Here is a 10087-nt window from a genome sequence, read left to right as displayed (position 1 = left end):
GATCCTACATGCTCATGTATCTGTTTGTTTTCTCATTATAGACTTCTATACATCTGTGACTTCTTTAGGGGTAAATTTAAATGGAGCTGCAACAATGTTTGTCACCCCCTCACTCTTGTGGTCAGATATTCAGACTGCTGTGCGCCTCTTGTTTGTTTTTGTGTTCATACTTCTTCGTCTTCCTGCTTGTAAGAACACTCTGAAACTACAGGGAAAAAAAATGCATGCCATAGAGGTTATCCTGTCCACAGTAAAGACATATTAGTGTGTGTGTCAGTGGACATTGCATATACTCACTTCCAGTGTGTATCAGTTTTAGCATTGTCACAAATATACATTTTCCAATACACTTTGCTGGTAGCTGGTGTTGATCGTGCACAATGATGTATTAAAACACGCTCAAATAGAGCTGCAAACAGCGTTTCCTGCCCCCCCCCCCCCACACACTCTTGAGGTCAGATATTCAGAGCGTTGCACGCCTCTTGTTTTTCTCACCTTCAGACACCTTCCTGCCAGTAAGAACGCTGTGAAACTACAGAGAAAAAAGAGAAGGAAACCACGTACCATATCGTGTCCTCAGTAAAGCGCTATGAGACAGAAAGGCACTTTACTTCTCTTTACACAGCCTGGATAACGGCACCACAACCATGTAGCTGTCCTGCTAGTTACACACACATACTGTATGAGTGTTGATCACCGTCTACTTGCTGTGGAGCTCAGGTACAGTAGTACAGTAGGACTTTGTTTTAATCAGTGGTGGAAAGTAGCAGAGTACATTTACTTGAGTACTGAACTTAAAGCTGCACCATGTGCTGACATTTTTTTTACACCATTGAGCTAATGGAGCCTGCCGGCTGCACTGGAAAAAATGGTAAAATTCTGGGTTAGTAGAGGAAAGTTACATAGTAAAGTTATTCGTAAAGTTATTCCAACACTATAGTAAAAGTTCATGGTTTCTTGTCTGGTGAATGGGTGTATTGTGGAGTTTAAGATCATTTAAGAATTCTGATGCAGCACTTCTTACTTCTGCTTTGTGGGCTTTACCCTTCCTCCACTTCCTCTTCTTCTCTGTCTCTACACACTGAAAAACTACAGACTACATTTTGATTAGGGAAGTGAAGCGAACATCCCAGACTCCATTTTAGACGGAGAGAAGGAGTTGGACGACAATCCCTCTGATCTGGTGTCATAAAGGATAATCTAGGGTAAGTGTTCTTATATCTTTAAACCAACAGGGTTTCTCCCAAATCATTATTAGGTCTGGATGTCAGTATCTTTTGATGTGGCCTGTGAGCCAGCAGCCATGTTTTTTTTTTCTATATTTTTTTGTTTGTTTACGCAGATATACTAATGTCAGCATTAAAGTATTTCAACGTAACTGTATCTTCTTTTTAGAATAAAAAGCCAATGGTTCTGAATGTATGAAATCTGCCAACGGCTGTCATGTCAAGTTGTGTGTGAGCGTGTGAACGAGAGCGAGCGAGCGAACGAACGAAAGAGTGAAGTTGCCACCGGAGATTCTGTGACTGTGGTCTGCTATGTGGTCGCTCCGTGTTGTGTCTGTATTTCATCATTACTATGTTGACCAATATATACATAGATAAATATTCACTTTTGTTCACATGGTGACTGAGCATGTACTGCTTATTTTACTGCTCAAAATATGTGCTGGGTCCTGGGACAAAAATGCCTCCACATTTGGGTGGAGACTTGAAAAGCTTTGTGAACCGTGTTCTGAGGTAGTGTTATCTGTTTCAGTTGAGTTGTCTTTGTCAATGAGTAATGTCACTGAAATAAGGTTGTATATAAAGGCTGAGCTCCACAATTGTTCAATGGTTGTTTCTCAGGCTTTTCATTTCATTTGCACTGTGGCCCTGCTTTCACTGAGTCTTAATGCACTGTGGCCCTGCTTTCACTGAGTCGTAATGCACTGTGGCCCTGTTTTCACTGAGTCTTAATGCACTATGGCCCTGCTTTCACTGAGTCTTAATGCACTCTGTTTATTTGAGTCTGGATGACATGCTGTGGCGATTTAAAAACAAATCGTTTTATTGGCTGTTTAGATGGAGTAGCTCTATCTGGTTCACTGCTGGTGGTAGAGACGGTGATCATTTATAGCCCCATAGCCCCATGTACTTTTGTTAGCATAATTGCTGTTACTCGATGTGGACAATGTTTTCTGTCCCACACACAGTTTATATTTGACCACAATATGTTTAGCGTCCTTTATCTCCATGAATTCAAAATAAAAGGCAAACTGCAAACTAAAGCTGCACTGTCACTGAGACTTGCATTTGCCATTTTGTGTTTGTGTGGTGGTGGTGGGGGGGGGCGTGTTGCCGTTTTTGTGTCTTTGCAAGTGTGTGTGTGTGTGTGCGTGTGCGTGTGTGTGTGTGTGTGTGTGTGTGTGTGTGTGTGTGTGTGTGTGTGTGTGTGTGTGTGTGTGTGCGTGCGCGCGCGCGCGCGTGCGTGCGTGCGTGCGTGCGCGCGCGCGCGTGTGTGTGTATTGTCCCCATAAGACAAGACCCGCCCAACTCTGTCTCTGATTGGCTTACCGTGCAATTTTACCCTACGTTAACCAATCATCACTCCTCTCCCCACTTTCTTTTTCATGTTACTATGAGAGCACATCGCAGGTAGGTTAGATGACATTAATATTGACATCCTTTCATTAACTTTGCAGTCAAATGAGACATGATTGCTGTGGGTACTCGTTTTGTATCGGGATGATGATGGTAGATTGGACTATGTAGTTGTACAGTATATTTCTAATTGTTGAATATGGTTTATACAGGTGGAAGCATCATGTCTGGGAAGGCTACTAAAGCCTACTTAATACTCTATAGTACAACAGTGTCACTTGCCGAAAAGAACACATCTACCAGCCAACAATTTGTCACCATGCAATATGTTGTTGGCTTGTAGATGTGTTGTTGGCTTGTAGATGTCTGTGTTGTAGATGTGTAGATGTGTAGATGCTTGTAGATGTGTGTAGATGTGTGCTTTTTGGAAAGCGACACCATCGCTGTCATCAGTTGTTGTTTAGCCTCTCTGGTCTAAACCAGTGCTTCTCAAACTTTTCCATGCCAGGGACCCCCAAATATATATATATATTTGGCCGCGGACCCCCCATCTAAAAATATGTTGTGCCAGGGACCCTCAGAAGTAAAGATTTGTGTTCAAATGCATGCTTTTAAAAAAATCTAAAATGTTCAATAATGTTCAAGATTTTACAAAAATTGCAGGGGTCTCCGGTCCCCACTTTGTGGGCATACTACAATCTTCTAAGCTACTTGTATATCGCTAAAGATATATATATTAACGTCTGTCTGAGACGTTAAATTAACATCCCCACGCTGTTTCTGAGCGGAGGAGGTGCTGCTAGACAGTCGCACTGTGAATACCAAAACTGCGTATTCACCTGGTAACCCTAAACTTAGTTCTAACCATATCATCAAACAAATACAAGAACCGTTGGTCCGCCAAAAAGAATGGGGGTGAGCTTGTTTTGGGGCTAGTTTCATTTACTTTCACTAGGCCATCAGACGTGGACAAGATGGTCAGTCAGACGAGGGGATTCCTCTTACAACTTTGTAAAGCATTACCCTTACCTTGGGCCGTTCATTTTGCTCTCAACAAGACTTTTTTCATAACTAAAATACAAGGACACAGTTTTGTTGTGCTCAAAGCCTGAGTGACTCGACACTCAAGTTTTAGAATCCCATCTCCAGGAGCCTGTAGTTTAGAATAGATCCTATAGTCCGAAGGGACAGTTGTGGGTTTTATTGGTTGTTGTTGGTTGTCAGGGCGGTTTCACAACCAATCGATGGACGGGCTCTGCCTGGCCTTGTCTGTTGCAGGATGCGGTGACAGCGTCGTGTCAATGTAATATGAAAACACAGTAAATCAATTGACCAAAACCCCAATCCTATCTTTAGAAGTGAACTACACCCCTTATCATTATGTATGAAAATATTTTGAAAATGGCAGATCTACAAGCTCACAAGGCACCGCATAGCAACATGTTGTATCGTTGTAAAAGTATCGATACTGCAATATATTAATACTCCGTTACGAGTCAAAATCTGGAATTGAAAATGTACTTGAGTAAAAGTACAAAAGTATAAGTACTCATTATGAAGAATGTCCAATTTCAAGTTTCAAGAGAGTGGTGCCTTTGATAAGTTAATTTCATTAAGTCTTTAAATGGCGCATGTGTTGCACGTTTGTGTTGAATTAGTGTAACTGGTTGCATCTTTGTGTTGCAATCAGCTGCAGCTGTTGAGGCTGTGCTCAAACATTCGAACAGACGGACGGACAGACAGACACACACACGGTCTAATGTAGGAGTGGTTGGCACCACTCAAAAAGGCACCGCCCATTCATCAATTGTGCTACCGAGGTCCCAGATGGAAGTAGGCTGTGAAACAAATGTGACGCAAGCTTCTTCCATCTGGAGGAGTCAGGTTATCAATCCCCCGGCTGGGTCATATCAGACTAGAGGCTACAAATGGTGTCAATGCCTCCCAGCTTGGCACTCAAGGTTTGGATTTGGGGTAAGTCCCTGTGACATCCTAGCATCACGTCCAGGTGTAGTGACTCTGCTGTCCTGACATCAGTTAGTGGGAAGTTCATTCCACCACTGTGGGGCCAGAACAGAGAAAAGCTGTGACTGCGTAGATCAGCCAGAAGGACCACTGAGTGACGGGGAAACCAGTCACCCCGAGGCGGCAGACCGAAGAGGCCACACAGTTCCCAAGGCCACTTAATGACTTACTTAAATTATTCTCTCTCTCTTTCTTTCGTTCTTTCTCTCTCTCTTTCTCTCTTTCTCTCTCTATCTCTCTCTCTCTCTCTCTCTCTCCCCCCCACAGGAAGCCATCCATCATCTCAGCCATCACAGTTGTATTCAGTTGCCATGGAGAGAGGACGCACAATTCCAAGATCCGTACTACAACGCAGAAAACATCTGAAATTCTTGAGAAACATCCTCAAAGTCAGCAATTACATTGTCCTGATTTACGCTGTGATCTTACAGGGACTTATTTTCACAGAATCTCGAGATGTGCAGCTTCCGAGTAACTCCAAGGAAAACGGTGCAACACAGAGAAACGTAACATTGATGCTTACAAAAGCACTGGCCGGGCGAAATGTGGTCTCTTCAAGGAAGAACAAACAAACACAGCTAGATGGCAGAAGGCAGTTAAAGGCGATCATAGCCATGACCTTGCTTCTGTCCGGGAATATACATCCAAACCCTGGACCAAACCCTGGACCCATCGCTGCCACACAGTGCCCGGAAATCATGCCTACAGAGACCGCTAGCATCCCAGCTAACGGGGCAAACAGCAGCTTAGCTCTCGGAGCTAGCAATGCTAATGATACCACCCTGCCCTCTGGATCCAACAACACCGCTGGTAACACAAGCACTGGACATCCAAACCAAAGCCTCCCTGGTACGAATCAGCCAACAAACAACATCCCAGAGCCCGTAGGAGAAGACCTGACCATCCCACCATCTCAGCCGGTGGCGACAGACACAGGTGGGAATTCTGTCCTTCTCTAGAACTAAACTTGATGACTCTGTTAATGATTCTGAAATTGAGATTGAAGGTTATATAGTCATCAGTAAGGATAGAGATAATTGTGGGGTAAGGGGTGTGCTATTATGTGAGATCTAACATTACATTTAATGTACTCTCAGACATAGGAAACAACTCCACATAATCTTTCTGGATAAAATTAATTTATCCTGAAGCTAAACCCCTGATAACTGGTGCCATCTGTAGACCAAGAGTATGTGACAGACACGGTCATGTCGGAATGAATTCTAATTAGCGACTACAACACGGAAAGACACACCCATATTTAAATACTTCAGCAAGTTATGTAGGCTTTGCCACTCCACTACATTTCAAAGACAAGTATTGTACTTTTGACGGGAGGCATGCGTTAATCCGACAGACCTTTTCTCCGACTATGTGGCATCCGCGTGCGGTTAGGGTTAGGGTGCGGGTTTGGTTCGGGTTTACTGTTTAATGTCGGAGCACTGCGCTGTTGGAGGAATGTCGGACTAACGTATTGCACCCCTTTTGACTCCACAACATTTCTAGGAAGGTAAAAAGTGCATTATGAATTAACCACTTTAGCCCTGTTTCAAATAATGAAAATAGAAAATACGTTGTGAGCTTGTAGATCGGCTGAAGTACAAGTTTTACAAATCTATACTTTAAAAAAAAAAACTGAAGTGTTTACTCAAAGACACTCCTGGTTATGTAGGAATGCAGGCGCATATTGTACTCAAGTCTGATTTTTATGGACACAGAATAGCTACACCATGTGGCAAGTAACTAAATACATGTACTCAGACATGTACTCAGACCCGTTAGAGTTACTGAAGTACAGTAGTCCCTACTTACAATTTTGAGGTACTATTACTTTTTAAAAATGTTCCAGTACTTTATACTTCTACTACACTACATCTAGTAGATGTCACAAGTCATTTGTAATGAAAAGACACAAATTAACTTAAAGCCTCACTGTGTAAACCTTTTTTTAATAAATAGAATGTAATTTTGTCCAATCTTTATGGTAGAGTATGTTAATACAATATAATTTATACAATCTGTATGGTAGAGTATGTTAATACAATATAACTTATACACAGAGGTGGACAGTAACAGAATAAATGTACTTGAGTACTGTACTTAAGTACATATTCTGAGGATCTGTACTTTACTTGAGTATTAGGTTATTTTAATACTTATTACTCTACACTTGAGTACATTTGAGTACATTCCCAAGACAGATAAGGCTTAACAAGACCCTTGTTAAGCCTTTCTTTTACACTTCTTAGTATGCAAAAGAAATATACGTGATGTTAATCTAGTAATATACTAGTAACTAGTTCAAGGTTTCTATATTGTTATATCTTGTATGGGTGTATAGGAGTACAATTATTTAGTTCTGGGTCCTCAGTCATTTCTATGTTTTTATAGGTGTTTCTGCAGGCTTTGTATAAAGGATAAGGATAAAGGATAATTCCTTTTAACAGGTCGTGCATGAAAGTCCTTGCGGTCTTGTTTCCAATGAGAACCTGTGACCAATTAGGGTTAAGAGTCTTGCTCAGGGACACATTTCATTTCATCGACACATATGCTGGCCTGGCCTGGAATCGAACCTGGGGCAACCAGGGCCTCTAGCTCCCTAGGTGGGCTCACTAACCACTCAGCTATGGCCGCCCCTAAACATAGGGGGTATAACATAGTGGTTCTACAAGCAAGCACATCAGTACATGCAGTGCAGGTGGCTTCAGAGAGTTACTTCTCTGAAACAAAAGTTACAAAAGTTAAAATTCATTGATATAAAAATTAAGAGATTTACTTCTACTTTTACTTTACTTAACATTTTGACTGAGCTACTTTTACTTGTAGTGGAGTACATTTGACCAGGAGTATCTGTACTCTTACTCAAGTACTGGGGTTGAGTACTTCGTCCACCTCTGAGTATACAATTGGGGTGGTTGTATTTGGTCTCCCTGCTCTTCTATTGAGACATTTACATTGTGTCAAAGGTCATGTCTCACCTATAGGATCTGACACCAATTTAGACCTGATGGTCAAGATTCAATTTATCCCCTGAGCAAGCAGGCAGGCTCTATTAGCTCAGCTCTTGCACAGGAAAAAGGGTTCAATTCTGTATGCTGCTTTTTTCTTTTCTTCGTATGAACACAGTTTGAATGTTGAAGATGGTTATTATTCTAGTGTTTTGGTGAGTGTATAACTTTGCTTTCATGATTGATGTTGTGATTTATTTTCTAGTATAGGCCAGTAGTTCTCAAATGAACCAAATGGACCCTTAGATGCCTGTAACTCTGAGAGTGTTTAAATGGAACCAAATGGACCCCTAACGGTCCATGTGGTTACATTTATGCACTTCAGAGGTGTGTGTGTGTGTGTGTGTGTGTGTGTGTGTGTGTGTGTGTGTGTGGGTGTGTGGGTGTGTGGGTGTGTGTGTGTGTGTGTGTGTGTGTGTGTGTGTGTGTGTGTGTGTGTGTGCGTGCGTCCGTATATGAATATGTTTCGCACATAGAGTTTCACCAACGGCTACGTTTTAATTCCTCTCATCTTTAGAGAAACACTTCATTGACCAACACCGGCGTTTCCTGGTTCAGAAAGTGACCATGGTCGAACCCATCCTGGATCTGCTCCTGGAGAAGGAAGTCATCACTGAAGAGGGCTACGATAATGTGACGTCTAAGGCCACCAATCAGGGGAAGATGAGGGAACTCTATACTCTACTGAATTCCAGAAAAGCCAAAGACTTTTTTTACCAAGGTCTTGAGGAATATGAAAAATTCCTTCTCCGTGATCTGTAAGTAATTATCATTTAAATATTGTTCTAGGCCAAACTTTGTAATAGTAAGGCTATTATAGTTCTGCACTTTATTTCTTTGACAGTTTTTTGAAAATCGTTGAATACGTTAAGTTATAGAATCTTTTTTTTGTCCTATAGAGCAGTGATTCTCAATCTTTTCAGTTCGCGACCCCCCAAAATAATCATATTTGAACTGGGGACCCCCACCCTGACAAGCACTTGGAATTGTAGGAGTTGGAGCATTAAATTTAGACCATTTTTGATTGTACAATTACTTATTTGTATGTATTTATTTCATTTTTACATTTTAGAGGTAATAAAAAGGTCTTAAAGATCCTTAAATTGTCACTTTAGATATGTTCAGATGCCCTGTATACACTTATAATGTATGTTGAACTGTTTACTGGTGAGTGAGAAAACAGTGTTGCAAATCATCTGGGGACCACCCCAAATCATTTGGGGACGCCCCTGGGGCTCACGACCCACAGCTTGAGAACCACTGCTATAGAGCAATGTATTATTAATACAGAAAAGGTAGATTTATATACGGTTAGTATAAAGGTTTTGCATCTCACAGCAGGGACGCTCACCCTGTTCCTCCACCTCTCAGTTCAGCGGCTGCAGCCCCAGGTGAGTGCTGTTTAAATTAAAGACATTTCATTTAGTCTTAGGTCTACTAGCTACCTGTGAAATGCAATTCAAATGACCTTCATTGCTGTCAATTAAAGGAGCTGTAAGTTATATTTCTTGGTTAAAAGAACAATATTTATTGTTAAATAAAAGTTAAAGCTCTATATCGTGATTGTAATCATTGAGTTTTTATTCAGTAATATCTCTCCAGATCAAATATATATATTTTCAGGTGGGTTACAAATTGAATCCGCTCAGGAGAGAGAACATCATTAAGATCATATGTTTTAGTTTTACTTTGGTCTGTTTCATCTCTCTCTCACCTGTTCTCTCACCTGAAAATGTATTTTCTGTGTACTAAAGAGTTGGCGAGACAAGGAAACACACATAACTGCCCAAACACTCCATAACAATGATCAGAATATGAGACATTTAATATTTATTTTTAAAAACAAATACATGACACATGTTTTAATATCACAACAAAAAAATCTCACAGATCAAAGCACCTTTTAATGTCATTAATATAATATTCCAATAGTTATAACGTAACTGTATAATTCCTGCATGGACAAATCATGCAGGGATAGCATGGGTCATCAGGTTTAACACTGGAGTCAATGCCAATTGGAGTGCAAACTGCTATCTTAAAGGAGCATTTCACCCCTGGAAGAAACTGCAATCACTCAATGGTAATAGTATTTGTAGTAGATAACAGTAGCACAATTTAAAATTTGCACCCTATGGCCATAAAAATAATGAAATCTGTGTGTTTGACTAGGTTTTGACTGGACTGCTTATTACTACAATGACCATAATGCTTTTGGTTTACTGCCCCTCCTTGTGGCAGGGGAGATTCTGTGTGGGTGTGATCTCCAACAACGACGTTGAAACAGCATGGTAGTGTTGCCATGTCTGCTTAATATAAGCGGCTTCTTTCTAAAATGTAGTTGATATTTGGGCTTGTTTCCAAATGTTTTGATTGTTGTTTAAACCAGTGGTTCTCAAACATGTTCATGTATTTTTCCACAGTCCCCCATCTGAAATTATAATTTGTGCCAGGGAGCCCCTAACAGATATT

The 10087-nt window shown here is 41.0% G+C and overlaps 1 protein-coding gene across 1 annotated transcript in view; it reads left to right on the top strand.

Annotated features, from left to right (window-relative positions):
* Positions 1-4927: 4927 nt before the first annotated feature.
* Positions 4928-10087, top strand: part of LOC311037326 (NACHT, LRR and PYD domains-containing protein 1-like) — a gene marked incomplete at its 3' end in the record, with an annotated part of 39191 nt that continues 34031 nt past the window's right edge. Inside the window, exons 1-3 of the mRNA XM_084046453.1 lie at positions 4928-5543; positions 8133-8373; positions 8954-9006. Of these exons, the coding sequence (XP_083902579.1) occupies positions 5123-5543; positions 8133-8373; positions 8954-9006 (715 nt within the window). The 5' untranslated portion in view covers positions 4928-5122. The remainder of the gene's footprint in view (positions 5544-8132; positions 8374-8953; positions 9007-10087) is intronic.

The sequence above is a fragment of the Gymnoscopelus microlampas genome (assembly GCF_963454915.1).
Source record: "Gymnoscopelus microlampas genome assembly, chromosome: 21".
NCBI classification, from domain to species: domain Eukaryota; kingdom Metazoa; phylum Chordata; class Actinopteri; order Myctophiformes; family Myctophidae; genus Gymnoscopelus; species Gymnoscopelus microlampas.
The sequence above is the reverse complement of the archived record's forward strand: the minus strand, read 5'-3'. Positions and strand labels throughout refer to the sequence as shown.